The sequence below is a fragment of the Scardinius erythrophthalmus genome (genome assembly GCF_964197995.2).
Source record: "Scardinius erythrophthalmus genome assembly, chromosome: 6".
NCBI classification, from domain to species: domain Eukaryota; kingdom Metazoa; phylum Chordata; class Actinopteri; order Cypriniformes; family Leuciscidae; genus Scardinius; species Scardinius erythrophthalmus.
Genome location: NC_138226.1, coordinates 31,735,136 through 31,753,364, shown reverse-complemented (window position 1 = coordinate 31,753,364; position 18,229 = coordinate 31,735,136). Strand labels below are relative to the sequence as shown.

Sequence of the window (18,229 nt, the reverse complement as noted above, 5' to 3'; positions counted from 1 at the left end):
TTGCCTATATAATGGCAGTGAATATCGGCCAGCATCAAGCTTTGTAAAAAAGATGCTAAAGTATCACAGAATGATCCCATGCGACATGTCCCATATATTCCAAATGTTCTGGGGGTATACACTAGGGTTTGGTTAAAAACAAACCAAAGTTTAATGTATTGTTTAACAAAAATCCTGACCTTGGCCGTTGGTCTTCCGTGCACGGCTACGTGACGAGCGCGTTTGTGGGACTATTAGTGCTAGGGATGTCCCGATCCGATCACGTGATCGGAAATCGGGCCCGATCACGTGGTTTCAGACTCGATCGGAATCGGACGTTACCTCCCGATCAGGACTCGGATATATATGTATATATATTCTCATTATTTTTTAACACATCTATAACTTTATGCGGTGGCACAGAGTTACGCCGGTTTCACACTGCACGCGTTAGCAGAGCGTAAGCAGCGCAGGAGCAGTGTGTATGGTGAGCAGGAGCAGGACACGCGCGTTTTGCTTTCACACTGAATGCTCTAATCTGTTAACAAGGGTGCCGAAAAAAATACGAGCTGCACGCTCTGCTAACGCGTGCAGTGTGAAACCGGCGAGTGCAGTTCCTAAAAGCACATTACTGGCTTTGCAAACACTGTGGCACTTTTATTTTTTTTTTTGTTTACATGCCTGCTGGGTATTTTAAGTTGAGGTGCTATTTGTTTATATATTAGACTTTTTTTTATATTTACTGTTGCACTAAGTCCAAAAGTGAAGAATTTGTTATTTATTACTTGATTGTTCAAGCTACCTCACAGAAGTGCTCTGTTTGTTAACAGAGTTGTTGAATGTTAAAATAAGGTGAATTAAATAAAAAATAAGGAACATCCTGGATCTGTTTTTCGCTCTTCTTTTTGAAGTATCGGATCGGGACTCGGTATCGGTAGATACTCAAAATCAAATGACTCGGACTCGAGGGCAAAAAAACCTGATCGGGACATCCCTAATTAGTGCCACAGTTCACTCCGTCTTACCCAGAAAAAGTTGTGAGAAATCAAGATTAACAAAATCGCGACATGAAATACAATCCATGTATCTTCTCTGAGGTGAATATATCCGTTGCGTTCGAGTTATAACATTCACATCTGTTAACTGTAATACTTACTGTCATCAAACAAGAGTTCTGGTCTGGAGATTTCAAGGTGTTAAATTTCATGTCACATATTTATTAATCTTGATTAATCAGGATTTTCACTATATAATGCATTCAACTTCAGCTTGTTTTTAACCAAACCCTATCATATACCCCAGAATACTTATATATGTATATATGGCACGTATTACATGGGATCATTCTATGATACTTTTGAGCCTCTTTTAAAAAGCTTGATGCTGGTCGCAATTCACTGCCATTATACAGACATCATTTTCTCCTTTTGTGGACCAAAAACGAAAGAAGGCATTAGAACAACACCAGGGTGAATAAACGATAATTTACTGATTTTAATTTTAGGGTGAACTATCCCTTTAAGTCAGCCGACTCCAGACAGCTATGAACCTCACCTCCAGATGACATCATAGACGGGGTCCAAACACAGGCCGAAACCCTGGAGATCCTCCTGCTCTGAGTCATTGAAGGTGCGGCAGCTCCCATCCAGTTTATTAATAAGTAGGCATCTGAAGGGAGGAGGCTCAGATACAGATGTTGGAACTAAACCTAGAGAGACCAGAATGGGAGTCAACAAAGACTTTGACAGGAGACAACACATAGGCCCTTTAAACCACACAAGTGAATCAAGCAAGAGAACATACCGATGATGTGTTTGCTAGCGAAAATCTCGGAGGTGGCCAGGACGTGGGAGTTGATTAGCGCCTCGTCGATTCTAAGGAAGGTTTGATCACCGCTGGCCCCAATCCACGTTGCCTTTCGGCCGTACTTGGCACCAATATTGGGCATTGGCGAGGGCTTGGCGTTCCAGTAGGGCATGTCTAGGATGGGTCGCCCTAACTGTCCTTTCTGTTGAGACAACACGAGATATATCTTCAGGATCTCAACCAACCTAAAATCAGGCCAATATAAAAAGACTTAAATACTGAAACAGCTAACTTACTGAGAAACTCCCGAAGGTGAAGACCTGTCCATCCATGAGAAGCACTGCAGTGTGGTTACTGCCTGCTGTCACCTGAGTACTTGGGCCAGGCAGAGCTTGCACCAAAGTGGGAGACCCTCTGTGTGAGTGATAAAATCAAAGGAGCCATGAGTTGATATTTTTTGCTGGCAATCATTTAAAAATAAATAAATTAATGAATCAAAACCCTCATTACCTAGAATTAACATCTCCATGTCCAAGTTGTCCATGTTGTCCGTAACCGAAGGTGTAAACATCTCCATTCTCCATTAATACCACTGCAAAAATATATATAAAAAAAAACAGTTTTACCATTACAAATGGATATAGTACTTCAATTCATAGTTACCATATCATAAAATAGGAACATCAAATATTGATCCAAACTAATGATGGGGAACATGAACAATGGCTTCCTTTGACATCATCAAGGTCAGAAGAGATGTTCACTCACCGGAGTGGTGGAAACCGCAGCTGACCTGCACGGCTCGCAGCTCACAGTCGAAGCGTACGGACCCGGGAGGATATGTAGTGATCTTACTGGCATCTTTGTCCCCACGTTCACTGCTGCCATCTGTAACACAGAACAGACCGTGAGGTAAAGGGCAGACAAGGACAGCAAGAGACGAGATGGATGTCTTAAGGCAGCAGGTGAATCTGGGGACTGTTAACGACCTGGGAAGAGAAATGAGCTGGTGCCTCAGAGGAAAGAAGAAAAACAGAGAAGGAGTGAAATACTGGCATGCGTGGACACTGGAGGAACAGAATAAAGGGCGAGGAGATAAACTGAGAGGGAAGTTATAAGTGATTGTACACATCTTTAAATACTCTCTCTCTGGGGTTAATAAAATAGATTTCCCATTGATTTGTGGCACAAACCCAAAGAAGGAACAAGAAAAGTGGGCCTTTTACTGCAGACTGATTGAGATGTAGATCAGCTGCTTCTGTATCGATTCCGTGCACGTGCACAGCAGAGGACTGCGCTTAATTTGAATACAACAACATGTTTATTCGAAATTAATGAATAGAATATAGACCTTATGCGCCAGAGAAATGAGGGTGCCGCCATCTTTAGAACATTGTCTTTGAACTTCTGTTTTTGCGGTCGCTCTGTATATTTCTATGACATTGCTGTCCAGGAGTAATTAGCTTTTGAAGGGTATTTACTTAATGTAAAGTTAATGAAAGTTATCATGAGGAATGTAATGTTTAAAGCAGATGTCTTAACAAATGTCAGTAGACCGGGAAGATTTTAAAATGAGCCGTTCATTCATAAATAGGCAAGTTCGCTGTGAAAATACAGCCCGGAAGTCAGAAGACAATGAGCACAGCTCTGAAAAGGGGCGGGGCTACATAAGGTCTATAGCATAGGCTAGAATAAGTTCTGGCCTGCAGAGGAACATAACTGGGGATGTCTGATATCAGGAGAAGTTATCCCCCAATCAGAGCTTCACACTTACAGTGAAGAGTTTTACTTATTTTTCTCAACCTGGCAACCACGTGTGTGGTCTCCACTGTGGATAAAAGCCCTGGCTTTCTGAAAACACTGGTAATCTTGCAGTTTGATATTCTATTCACAGAAAAGTGTAATACATCAAGTCTGTGTTCATTTATTGGCCTGAGAGAGAGAGACTGTGCATGTATAAATTACCTCAGTCTGTGCCGCGTTTCTCTATTAACAGTGAAGCGGTGAGTTTCAAAGCTTCAAAAACAGTGATGTTACCAACTCATTGCTGAGAAAGATACTGCAGCTCTTCAGTGGTGAAGCTATTTTACTGGTAAAAGAAGTTTCTGTGTTGCTGAATGACTGTGAGAGTGATAGTCTGAATGTGTGTGCGTGAGCTACAGTGAAGAAAGCACATTAGTATAGAACGCTTCTAATTTTTGAATCATTTTTCTTAAATGGAGAGTGTGCCAGCAATGTAAAGATGATTTTATTAATATATAATGAGTACATTTCAATATACATTTATTAGAATGATTACAGTTTTTATATACTTGCAGCTCAGAAATTGTAAAAAATGAATTCCCTGACTTTCCGAATCTTCCGCCAAAATCTTCGCTAGATGAGATTGTCAAAGTAGTAGCCTTAGATAAAAGGGGCGCAGAGTCTACTCTATACAGGCATATTTCCTACATCTCAACTCTCTCATTTATTGAACAACAGTGGGAGTCGGACCTTTGCCTCACATTTGAAGATGAGACTTGGAAGTAGATCCTGTCCCATGTTCATGCCTCTTCTATTTGTGCACGTCATAGTCTTATCCAATTAAAATGTATTAATAGAATTCACTGGAAAAAAGTGAGGTTGGCAAAAATAAAAGACTGGTGTTGATCTTTTATGTAATTGTAGCCATTAGGCTCCTGCAGTTTTAATACATGTGCTTTGGTTATGTCCATCAATAACTTCTTTTTGCCAATCAAACTTTAATTGTTTTTCCTTGGTGACAAAGAAACAGATTGAGCCTAGCTCTTTTTTTGCAATTTTTTGACATTTGGAGGCAAATGTCACTGTCTTGCCTAGATGTAGTATGAATGCTTTATTGTATACCTAATGTATACATTCGGTATACAATAAAGGGCAACACTGGTATACAGTATCTTCTGAGATCTGGGATCCATTCATTACCTTTTTTCCTGAATATGTTAGTACTTCTAGAGTTTGTCAACCAGAGCATTGAAGTCCCTATGTAATCAAAAGTGAATTTTTTTGGTCTTTTAGAATGAATATGTTAGCCATAAGGTTATCTATAAGCTAGTGTGCTCCAAAACAGTGACACAATTCACACTTAGAAGACATAAGCGTTCCAAACTTACAGTCTTTCTGTTCCGCTAATATGGATCAATGATCTTGATGACATCACTCTGCACTTCAGCTTTTCATCAGATTTTCTGTCCAATCAAATGCCCTCTAGAATCTAAAGCATCTCACCCCCTACATTATATATGGATGCTGAAGCTGCAGCTAAAATCGGTCATTTGTTCACACATTTACTATTTTCTACATGGTGAATGGTACAGTGTAAATATGCTTTCCATTGGGGCGAATGAAGTCTGGTTTCACGTTAATGTCACGCAAACCATCACAATGTCTGCACAATCTACTCCGGTCCAGAGACACGATAGCACAGAGCAGATCAAATCTTCCATTGCCAGTAAATATCTGTTTGACATGCCAACATGATAGGTGGCAGTATTGTACCCTAACGCTAGTTTCCACCCATAAACCAGAAGAAAGATGACAACGGCAACTACTGCTGCACTAAATCATGTTGTTGGAGATAACAGATGAAAGTGAGACACTCTGCCGCTCTATCAGCCTACAATAAACTGCTTTTGTATGGAAAAGAGATGCATAAAAAGAGATGCAATTCTTAAAAAAATCCTTTTTATGACAGATAAATTAAGAAAATATAATCTTAACTAATATAACAACAGCAAATGGGTTTGGAGCGACATGAAAGTGGGTAAATAATAAATAAAAAAACTTGGTGAACTATTCCTTTAATAATAGAAAAGTTCTGATATTGACCTAGATATTGGATTGGGCAAATAATAAAACGCATTCAGATGATAACTTAGCACGACTATTATTTCAATGTTTCTTAAAATAACTACAAAGCATAAAGTTCTATTTATATTGGCCATGCACTAGGATTTATTTTAAGCCCTTGTGAAAACTATGACAAGCCATTGTGCTATTTTAAGTGAAGACTTGGTCACTGTTTTCCCAATAATAATTACCATAACAAGACAATTCTCTAGTCTCAGTCTAGTTTAGAAAATGAGCCGTTTGGTTTAATCTTAACCTCAGCAATGATATTTTTCAACTGGCTGCAGGGTCTGATTGTTCAATGCACACAGCATACAACAAATGGCCAATTGATTATTATGAAGAGAAAAGAGGAAGTAAAGTTAGGTATTTATTCTTTCACCAGAGAGGAAGAGGAATAGATGCAGGCAGAGAGATGTTATTGGGACCAAAGAAAGCGGAAGAGTACAGTTTGTTGAAGGAAGAAGGAAAAAACGGCATTATGGGGCTCCAGGTGGAGTCTGTAGTGAAGACCGCAGTACCTTTGAGTCTCTCCCGCATTAGCTTAAAGGCCTGAAGGGGTCTTATTCTTGCTAGCACCTGCTCACGCTGGTTCATAAAAAGGGGACCAGGGAAAACAAGGGGGCCTATGGGGGGAGAGAGAAACTTTCACATGCATGGGGAAAAGCATCTCACAAATGGAAAATAAAACATGGTATATAACACATGGTACATTATGAGAACACAAGCAAGAAGGGAATTTCCACAAGCAACCCACTCCCAGAGAAGACAAGCAAACGTAAGGTAGAAGGCTGAGAGTTCGGGTGATCAGTCCGCTTTTGGAGTATTATCGAGTAGGTAATAATACTCCATCCATGAACCCAGAGGAATATTATATGGATGTATGAAGTGCTCATAATCAAGGTTGTATATGACAGAGTGAACAGGAGAATGGATTATGATTAGATGTTTTGATGGGGGAGGGATTAGTGACATTCGCAGTGACCTGTCTATGGCATTCAATTAGGTCAAATGTCATTTTATGGTCCAAAAAAAAGAGTTTTGATGTTAAAAAGAATTATACTATTAGGGCTGGATGACCTAAAACCTTAAACATGGTTCCCACTCTAAACCAAATTTCAAATTCCCGGACTTTTCCCTGACTTTCACTGACTAAAAAGATGAATTTCCATGACCTATAATGAACGGCACAACAGGCTGCTGTTTTGCGGAGCACCGAGCTGTTCTGTTTTGTAGAAAGCCTTTCTTTAAAGTGAATTTCGTTTTCTATAAATTGTATCTTAATTTTAATATATTTTTCATCAACCAATTGCCTGTATTTAATAAATGAGAAGCAAATATATAGCAGACAATCAAATCAAAGTCCGTATTATTATTTTTGCAAAGGTCCCCTCAGGGGCTCCGTAGAAAGATGTGTGAAACAGCGCGATAAAAAAATCGTTATAGAAAATATTACATTTTGATAAATGGAAACTAAAATTTAAAGCAACAAACTAAATTCCCTGATATTCCATGACTTGGACAAAAAATATATAAAATTCCCTGACTTTCAAATGTCTGGAATAGACCTTTTCAAATTCCATGACATTCCAGAAATTCCATGACCCGTGGGAACCCTGCTTAAATAAAAATTGTATTTTAAAAATTGAGTTTATAAAATTTAAAGTTTATTTATTTGCTCTTAATTGGCTAAAAAGAGCCTAAAAAATAGCTATTGTAAATTCAAAATGTGTAATTTAAAAAAATGAAGTAAAAAATCTAGTTAAAATACACAAGACATATGAACACCATGGAGACCAATATATAACATTAAACAGCAATATTTATCCATATATATATATATATATATATATATATATATATATATATATATATATATATATATATATATATATATATATATATATATATATATATATTTACTCAAAACTTTTCAAACATGGAAAATGCATTTATACTTCTGAAAAATTATACAAAGCAATCTGAACTTTCAATTTAATCAATTTTTCCGAAACACAGTTGGACCTGATTCACAAAACTGAATTAAAAGATATTTTTGCTACTGAAATTCTCAATATTCATACGTTGCAAAAGTTTAGGGTCAGTGAGATTTTGTTTTTAAAGAAATGAATACTCACAAAAATGAATCAAAAGCTATTTTTGCTACTGAAATTCTCAATACTCATAACGTTGCAAAAGTTTAGGGTCAGTGAGATTTTGTTTTTAAAGAAATGAATACTCACAAAAATGAATCAAAAGCTATTTTTGCTACTGAAATTCTCAATACTCATAACCTTGCAAAAGTTTAGGGTCAGTGAGATTTTGTTTTTAAAGAAATTAATACTTTTATTAAGCAAGGAAAGGAAGCAAAAGTGACAAAGACATTTATAATGTTACAAAAGATTTCTATTCAAATAAATGCTGTTTATTGAACGTTAGAATCCTGAAAAATGTATCAAAGTTTCTACAAAAATATTAAGCAGCACAACTGGTTTCAACCTGGATGATAATAGGAAATGTTTCTTGAGCACCAAACCAAAACGATTTCTGAAGGATGTGCCAATGAAGACTTTCAATTATGCCACTTTGCCATCATAGGAATGAATCACATTTTAATATATTACAAATTAATTGTAATATACAATTTATATTATCATTTTAAATTTTAAAAATATTTAAGTATATTATTGTTTTACTGTTGATTATGATCACATAAGTGCAGCCTTGGACTTCTTTGAAAAACATAATTTTACAAACCCTTAACTTTTGAACAGTAGTTGGCAAATTCCTCTCAAATATATTGTGAATATTCAATGTATCGCCCAGCTCTGGCTTTACACAGTAAATACTGAAAAATACTGTGTGTCAAACACGTGCGGGATGTCTGGGTTTATTCTGGGGTCTGGTCATGTAGGCGTCATACCTCGACCTTCCTCTATCCGGTGCCGGCGGTTGATGCGCTGTCTCTTCTCCTCCTGTCGAATCTGGATGTGCTCCTCTATATTGACGCCTGGGGGAGGAGGGACAGGCACAGCTAAAATAACAGAGGTCCAGCACAGGCGGGGCCAAAGAAGGAGACAAACGAGAAACAACACAGACAGGTGAATGATGAGCATGAGACGCAATGCAAGACAGTGAGAGACAAGAGCAGCGAGGTGATCCCAACAAAACACACACACACACACAGTGCTGCTTCACTAGGCAAATATACAGAGACAACATTGCCAAAGCAGCCAGTGACCAATGATCTCCATTAGGACTGGACAGTATGATAGTTGACATTTCCCACATGGTTATTAAAGTCACCATGAAATCAAAATGGACAATTCTTATTTTGTATGGCATTTTGCAGTATTTATTATAAATGATGTATCCATGCACAAAAGTATTTTAAAACATGCCCTTTAAATATTCATTAAAAATTATTTCCACTCTCTCTTCTATGAAGACGTATTTACTAATGCAAGGGGGGAACAACCTGTCACTCACATGACATCACAGCAATAGAAAACCACAACCATCCAACGAACCAATCAATTCCCGATGGACAAAATCAAGTTCCGTACTACTTTTTTTTTTTACATCACAATAGGCAAGAAAAAGACCATCACAACTTGCGTTTCAAGGTGACTTTAAATTATATTTTAAAAATGTTTGTTTGTTTAATTTGTAATTGTTATATTTTCATTCTGCCCTCCCCTAATCGGAATACTTCATGCATGCAGACAGTATGGTTCAACATTTGACATGAAAATGGCTCACAGACAGGAAAGAGATATGATTTGATGGCTATGGAGCTGTAACGAATGTGATTGGATGACACCTCAGTACCTAAGAGCAGGTCCAGCGGTATCATTTCCTTCACAGCATCAAAGATTCCTCTCTGCCTGGCCTCCTGACCGTCCAGCTCTCTGGCACAAGCCTTACAGCAGCCACATGACGAACAGCCAGACTCACCAGAGCCGCAGCCACAAATCCTGCAGAGGAGAGATACACATGAATGGGTAAGGACTGCAGTAGTGCTATAGATATTGATGAGAGTAAATATTACAATTAAAACGTGACAAATACTCCCGTTACAGTACTTTTTTTTTTTTTTACTTTTAGAATTAAATAATTAAAAAGTTAAAAAAAAATCAGTCGAATTTAATCGTAGGTACTTTTACTTGAGTCGATTAAAAATAAATTATTCAGCTTTTCTAGATTTAGTTTTTCAACAAAAGTAGAAAAAAAGACAATACCGTTCTAAACGTGCAGTGAAAAATGTAAGAAAATACATTAAGAAATTGAAATGCTAAAAGTTGACTTTTTTTTCTAAAAATGAACTATTGTGCTATTTCAATACTGCAAAAACAAACAAAGAAATGTTTTTAAATGTTATTTTAAAAGTACAAATTAAAACTGATTTATTATTATTTTACAGTTAAAAGTAGCTACATTTTTAACCATAACTTAATTTATTCTTACTTTTTGAGAATGTATAATTTATTATTTGAATTTTTGATTTGATAAGCATAAAATAATAATAATAATTAACTTTCTTTTTGGTCATGTTCCTTGTGGTCGGTTAAGTACAATGAAAGAAAATACTGTTTTCATGGCAATTTCTTGTTCTGAAATAATAGCTGGATTATGGTGATGTATGTGTGTTTGGTTTCTCTCACCCTCCCGGCACTCTGTCAGGTCGGCCACTGCTCACACAGCTGGCGCCGTACCCAGTGCAGTCTCCGCACACGGTGCACACCATACACTGGTCCAGCTTCCACTTGTGCATGCCTGGCTGACACATCATAGATTTCTCCTCCTTCTCGTCCAGCTCGTCCTCCAAGTCCTCGTCCATGGCGGTGGCCATGTTCTCTACACCAAACGCTACGACAGGAACACATTAAAAACATGCTTTTAAACGCAGCTGACTACACAACCTGACAGAGCCAACTGAGATTCAGATTCAAAATGTTAGTTATGGTCAGTCATGAATATTTCTGAATATATCTGTCTATAAAACATTCATGTACATGAATGTGAACACCATTTTTTCTGCAATAGAATTTATTTAAATGACAGTTACAGTACATCAGAGACAGCTTGTGATGTTTCCACTCATAGGCCCACTAATATAAATCATATTTAGTTTTTGTGAAATTATTTCTAAAATAAGTAATGTAAATTCAATTTCATACCAACAGATTTCCTTTAAAAATAAATTTGGAGTAACGGTAGACTAATGCCGTTGACCTCAACTGGGGATATCATCGGACGGTGGAAGGAATACTTCGAGGAAATTGAGGAAGCAGAGGCCGAGGGCTCGAAGGTAGACTCGTCCATCACCCAAGATGAAGTCACCAAGGTAGTAAAGAAGCTCCTCGGTGGCAAGGCACCGGGGGTGGATGAGATCCGCCCTGAGTACCTCAAGCCTCTGGATGTTGTGGGGCTGTCTTGGCTGACACGCCTCTGCAGCATCACGTGGCGGTTGGGGACAGTACTTCTGGACTGGCAGACCGGGGTGGTGGTCCCTCTTTTCAAGAAAGGGAACCGGAAGGTGTGTCCAACTACAGGGGGATCACACTTCTCAGCCTCCCCGGGAAAGTCTGTGCCAGGGTACTGGAGAGGAAAATTCGGCCGATAGAACCTCGGATTCAGGAGGAACAGTGCGGTTTTCGTCCCGGCCGTGGAACATTGGACCAGCTCTATACCCTAGTTTATCTATGTGGATTGGGATTCTGAACTGATGAGATTTTACTGTGGGTGAAGCTACTCGGCACAACACATCAGAAATAAATACTAGTAGCTCAATATACTGTCAAACAATACAAATAAAAGCCTTTTCCCTCTCATCTCATTTTCTTGTGAAGAAACTCCACAAAAGATATAGAAAATTTTGCATTATACCTATCATTCCATTTGGTGGAATTTTCCCAGGAAGGTCAAGAATTACTTAATTTATTATTCAGGGCCCTTGCTAGTGTATAATTGTACATTTTCATGTTTGGTTTTGATTAAGCGGTTCTCACCTTTCCCTGCCTGGCTCATGGCTCCAGTGTCTCGACCACACTGGCCCTTGTTGTTCACTCCAAATGTCCACACCTCCCCGCTCTTGGTCAGGACACAAGTGTGCGCTTTTCCCATGGCTACCTGAGTTACAAACTGTCCCTTCAGGTCTGACACCTGACCTGCAAGTCAAAAAATGAATCATGGAAAAAATAATTAATCATGCATGCTAATAAATCTCTCATGACATTTTAACATAAAGCAGCGGTGAAGAGAATGATACTCAAATTATATATATCAAATTAGCGATATACCAGGAGACACGATTGACCGCTAAAAACATTGGAGATTTTGGACTATTGCCTCTATTGTGGTTACACTCACGTGACGTTGCTGTGCTATGCACAGCAGACAAAACAGAATTTCTGAAAAAATAAAGCATTTTATAGGGCCCTAATGTTATAAAAAATGTACAGGGTTTCCCATACATTCATTAATTTGTGGCGGCCCGCCACATATCAACGCTGACCGCCACGGATTGATTCAGATTTTTTAACTATTTAATATGGGTAAAATTGTATTTTATTCGCGCTGCTTGCTCCCCCTCTCTCTCACAAACTGAGAATGGAGGCACGACTAGCCCCTCCTTCTCTTACCGCACAATCTGAATCAAAACATGCGCATGTAGAGGGAGGATTGTTGCCGGTGCTTAATGCTTATTCCCCCAGCGAAGATTCCAGAATCAATCCGGAGTTGAATGGTTAGTATAATGAACACTGTTGCTCAACATAACTCTGAGAAGTTGTCTAGATGTAAATAGCGTAGATGTCTAATGTATAGCGCGGTCGCGTTTCATTACAGATTCGCGCAAAACTTTTGCGATTTTTATTTATTTATTTTTTCTAAATATCAATTAACGTTACAACTATTGCGAAATGACGGCGTTTCCATTAACCGATGTTATGCAACTAAAACGTAATTTGTTCCTCTTGCGATCAGTCATTCCAAAAATCATTGCAACGGACGTTGGTAGGTTCATATCACAGCCACCAGACTAGACATTATATTATTATTATCTCCAGGTTCAGGTTGGTGTGTGTTGGTTTTTGTCCACCTCAATCTCCAGGTGTGCGTGTGTCTGAGTCTGTGTGTGTCCACCTCCAGGTCCAGTTTGGTGTGTGTGTGTGAGCCTGTGTGTCTGAGTCTGTGTTTGGGTCTGAGTGTGTGTGAGTGTGTGTCTGTGTTTGAATCTGTGTGTGTGAGTCTTTTTGAATGTGTGAGTGTGTGTGAGCCTGTGTTTGAGTGTGTGAGCCTGTGTTTGAGTGTGTCAGTAAGTTTGTGAGTTTGTGTGTGTGTGTGTGTGTGTGTGTGTGTGTGTCCAGTTCCAGGTTTGTGTGTGAGCAAAATTTGCAACAAAAAGTCTGTGGAGCAGTCATAGCATAGAAAGTGTAGCAATGGCAAAGTCTTTAAGTTATCTGACACAAAGTGTTGGCAATGGGAATGTGTACTTGTCAATAAAAATAAATGATATATATATATATAAACATTATTACATCCCCCCCCCCCCCCCCCGGTCCCCAAACACCACACCACCGCAAATAGAATCTAATTCTGTGGGAAACACTGATGTAATTATTCAATTTGAGCAGGGGGGACAAGAAAACAAGTTTTCTGAGTTTAATTAAATTAATTAATTAAAACATTTATTAATTAAAACATAAAATGGAATCCAGAATAATTAAAACTGAAAACATGAAATGTGGGGAAAATAAAATAAATCGTCAAATTGTACAAGTTTCGTGATCTCAATTAATGAGTCATGAGTTTTTAAGACTAAAAATTAAGAAGGAACTCCGCTTCAGGATAAAAAAAAAATAAAAAAAGATACATGACTATAAATGGCAAAACTGAGTATCCCGTATGTAGGGCATCAACTGCAAGAATATTTGCTATATCAGCAAAAATAAGCTGGCAGAAATCCAATCATGAGAGGAAGAAAAAAAAAAGAAACCATTTATGTACATAGTCTGAACATCCAAATATGGAGTTTTCTAAATATATCCCCCTTTTGTGAATGTGGATCATGTACTGGCTCTAAATAATCTCTCCCACAGAGGACAGATATATGGTTTTAAAGACAGCAATATGATAGGCCATCATTTCTTTCCTGCCATCTTTAACGGGTACTTACAGGTACTGTCGCTGTAAATGGCATCCTTGCCAAACATGTAGAGCTCTCCATCTTTAGTGACAATGCTGCTACTGCCATTGTTGCAGGCCGTGTAGATGGCCGTCTTGGTCTCGAGTTTGATCATCTTCTTGGGTTTGTAGGGCTTTGGTTGTCTCCTGCTCTTTGCTGAAGACAGACAACATTATAAGAGGTTGACCATTAATCATTAGGTCAGATCAAGTATGTACATGATAATAATTCCGTTCATACTTGACTCTCCGTCCTCCCCTTTGCTGGCGGAGCCCGTGAAGAAGACGCTCCCATCCTCTGCCACCAGCAGGGCGTGAGAGCCATCATGGCCCACTGAAAACTGCACAAACTTGGGCGACTTGGTGACTGGCAGCTCCACCCACTTCCCAGCCGACGGGCCGCCCTGCTTGATGCCGAGGCTCTGATACTTTCCAGTATAGTAGATCTGCATTAGTGGAGAGGAAAACAGTCACGTTTACATCTCCCTTGTGTGTTATCAAGCCTGTGTGTAATGGCACAAACCAGTACCTCTTTCAGAACCGCTGAAATGACACTCAAGAACTCTTATACAGACACTAGTTAAGGCATTCAAGTAGTGACATGACAACTATTTTGTACCAGACAATAACTATGCCTGATTGGCCTATTAAAGGGATAGTTCTCACAAATATGCAATATCTGTCACTGTTTACTCACCGTCATGTCGTTCTAAACCTGTAAATGCAAATGTTAGGCAGGATTAAAGCCGCACAATATTTCAAAATAAAATCAATATCACAATATGGCTTAGTGATATTGTGAAAATGTGCAGACTGTGATTTAAAAGCTAGGGTAGGCAATTTCAGAGAGGCTAGCAATAAAGAGTGTCTCCAAAGCCACGCCTTCTCCAAAACACATGAACGCGCACAGCCACAGAGAGTCTGCAAAGCGCCATGAGAGACGGCGTTAAATTATCTCATGTCTCAAAGCACATAACATTACAATAATAATGAAACGACTTAAGAGAGCTCTGACTTTTACCACCTGACTGCTGCAGTTTCAATTCACCGTTGATAGTGTTGCCATAGAAATGCATGAACCTGAGTCTGAGAACGTGAACGGCTCCGAGAAGAACATCATGGGTTGTCATCTCTTAATTACAGTAATTATGACATGGCGTGAACGCAGCATAAGCTTGTTGTCTTGGTTTCGACGGAACTTTAAAAGGTGGCTGCTGTTTGTTGCGACGCTCACTGACTGTGTGTCTACAATGGACTGAATGCAATGATTGGACAAACATTTTTTGGTCCAGCAGGGAACTACACTAACCTTTTCCACTGGTGGCACTTGCGCTACTAACTTTTTCAGTTACTGGCGCAAAACATGATTTGGTCGCACAAATTATTTATAGTAAGCCGCTCTGGATAATAATAAACAATACTGAAACTGTATTACATACAGATGTGTTTTTTATTTTACTTGCCTTCTTTTAAACCACATGCCTTCTTGTTTTTGTTTTCTTTAACATTGGTTGGGATAGATTTTCTCCTAAATGGATTTCAACATGCTATGGTTGGCACAGATGGGCAGACTCCTGAACTCTTAAGTAGTGATGCACCGATGTGAAAATTGTGGTCGATTCCGATAATAACCGATATTAATATTGCTGTTATGGCATAAAACAGTAAAAAAAAAAAAAAACAGGAATATTGTGTACAATTAAGATAGACTACTTAATTTATTATTCCAATGGCAAAAATATTGTATCACGATTTTTTTCAGGAAAATCACGATTCACGATTTTATCACAATTCTTTTTTATGTTGGTTTTACTATTTTGCGACTGAGCATTACAGCCAAAACTTATGTCCATATTTTAAAAACAAAGCCTTGGGTAACAAAACATATATAAAAAAATAGCAGACAGGGGCGAAGATAAAAATATGTGTCATTATTTTCTTTTTGTTATTAAATATTAAGATCAAAGATGCACATTACACATACACAACTTAATATACAAATTAAATAAACAGTGTTTTATGTTTTCAGCTACAGTATAGGTGTATTTAACAGTAGCATTGAAGTAATTAAATGAACAAATATGAAAATAAAACAAAATAGACTTCACTGTATAAATTATACATTGATACTTAATAAAGCTACTTCAGTCAAGAGCAGTGAGTGATTTTCTCTTTGCATTTTGTTGTTTTATTAACATTAAAGGAATAGTTCTTCTAAAAATTCAAATTGTCATAAATTACTCTCTCAAGTTGTTTTAAACTCAAATGAGTTTCTTTCTTCTGTTGAAAATATAAGTTATTTGGAAGAATGTGGGTAACCAAACAGTTGATGTACCGCAGTGACTTAGTATATTTTTCTCCTTTGGAAGTCAACGGGGACCAGCTACTGGATAGCCACATTCTTAAAAATATTAATATTATAAAAATATTAGAAAATATTAGAAGGAAATTAATACAGGTTTGGAACAACATTAGAGTGCGTAAATGATTTTTGGGTGAACTATCCCTTTAAGGACAAGCGGCAGCGTGTTTACTATTGCTACTGTCTCTTTAAGAGTTGCGCGCGATGCGTCTAATAGACGCATTTGACAAGCAGATTTACTCAATTTTCTCAAGTTTGCTTTCACTTTAGACATAACCGACTTTGTTTATCTAAACCTTGTGTGTATTTAACAGTATAAGCACAATAAGACTCGAAAGATAACTTAGTCCAGTATCCAGGCGCTGGTAGACAGGCTTTTAGTGCATGTGAGCTTCACATGTACGCGCTGAGGAAGGAACGCACACGTTAGAACCACTGATCTATATAATGTCATTCTATATAGATCAGTGGTTAGAACACGTTAAAATATAAAACGTTAAATATTAAATGTAAACTATAGCCCGTCAATTTTCATTTTACAATTATCTTCTCTCTGTGTGTGTGCGCGTCCGTGTTTGTGTGTGAGAGAGAGAGCCGCTCGCGCACCACTGATACAATGGTAGGCTACGTTTTAATCTAAGTAACGGTCGCGGGGCTGAAGTTAACTTGATGTTTTGAATGCTCAGAGGCAGAGCAAGTTATAAAACGTATTCTTAAAATACACATTTCTGTTTTAATAAATGCTCATAGTAAATCATAGCATATTGCCTAAAACATAGGTACAAAAATAATCAGTGATACATTTGCGACCCATTAAAAATTAAGGTCGCAATGGCATTTCAAAAGGTCGCATATGCGACCATTTTGGTCGCAGTGTAGTTCCCTGTCCAGACACTTCCACAGAAGATATATACTTTTTTTTATAGTTAGACCACTTCTATTATTGATTGCTAAAAAATTAAGAGATTCAATTTGAATAGTATTATAGTATTGTAATAGTGTTGTAATTTTACAGTTGTACTAAAAAGAAATTATTTATTTTAGATTTATTTAATCCTTTTTAACAGTACAACAGTTGCAATATCCTTCTTATTTTGTTTGATATATTATTTAATAATAATCATAATAAAAATCACGATTATTATAATTATTTTATACTGAATTTGTCGAAAAAACTGTGAGAATGTGCCCAATGCAAACTCAAGTGAAGAGATATATTTTTTATTCTCATTTGAAGAAATATATTTTTTTAAACTGTTCGCTTTCAAGAGGTTTGTGTTAGTTCCTATAAACCAATGTGTGAAACCCCCCCCCCCCAAAAAACATTAAGCCCTTAATAGATGGTTCTCACTCAAAAAATAAATTTTCTTTTTCTTTTGCACTCCCCAACAAAATGACCCCTTTATTCCTATATTTCTTCATATCACAAATGCCCTTTAGCTCTGAAATATCATTTGTGCAATTTGAATACGTGCCTCACAAAAGGCAAACGATGCTTGGGATCATTCAACAAACCTGACGTTACATGTCTTGACATGTCTTGTGTTTGAAGACAAACAAGAAAAAGATTTGGTAGGTCAGATACACGCACATATTCTATTATTATTTAAATATTAATTAAAATACTAAAATTAATAGAATTAAAATATTTAAAATGAAATCTTCATTTAGAATTGTATATATATATATATATATATATATATATATATATATATATATATATATATATATATATATATATATAAAATTTAAACTAATTAAAATATATCAAATAAATACTGTACTTCTGGAATGGAAAACTCAAGGACTACAATCAATGATGACCGAAAATACAGATCAGCATTCTGCAGTCCATTAATGATGCGTGCGAAGAACTACATAACCTTCTCTTCTATTACCGGCCACTGCATTTATTAGGAAATTTGCCCAGTCATGACTCAGTCAGGCCTGTTTTTACTGCTATGCTCACTGGACTGGATAATCTTCAGATAAGTTTTAAAGGATGATAAACCTACAGCAGCTCCCATA

At 37.5% G+C, this 18,229-nt stretch overlaps 1 protein-coding gene across 15 annotated transcripts in view; it reads right to left on the bottom strand.

Annotated features, from left to right (window-relative positions):
* Window positions 1-18,229, bottom strand: part of mycbp2 (MYC binding protein 2) — a 120,627-nt gene that overhangs the window by 60,392 nt on the left and 42,006 nt on the right. For 9 of the 15 annotated variants that reach the window (XM_081368925.1, XM_081368934.1, XM_081368939.1 and 6 more), the window contains exons 12-23: window positions 14,081-14,285; window positions 13,832-13,996; window positions 11,664-11,822; window positions 10,317-10,521; window positions 9,484-9,629; window positions 8,576-8,686; window positions 6,174-6,278; window positions 2,554-2,673; window positions 2,296-2,377; window positions 2,082-2,199; window positions 1,783-1,987; window positions 1,534-1,687 (exon numbers count right to left, since the gene is read on the bottom strand). In XM_081368925.1, the coding sequence (XP_081225051.1) occupies window positions 1,534-1,687; window positions 1,783-1,987; window positions 2,082-2,199; window positions 2,296-2,377; window positions 2,554-2,673; window positions 6,174-6,278; window positions 8,576-8,686; window positions 9,484-9,629; window positions 10,317-10,521; window positions 11,664-11,822; window positions 13,832-13,996; window positions 14,081-14,285 (1,775 nt within the window). The remainder of the gene's footprint in view (window positions 1-1,533; window positions 1,688-1,782; window positions 1,988-2,081; window positions 2,200-2,295; window positions 2,378-2,553; window positions 2,674-6,173; window positions 6,279-8,575; window positions 8,687-9,483; window positions 9,630-10,316; window positions 10,522-11,663; window positions 11,823-13,831; window positions 13,997-14,080; window positions 14,286-18,229) is intronic. The other 6 variants (XM_081368932.1, XM_081368929.1, XM_081368930.1 and 3 more) reach the window with 3 other exon arrangements.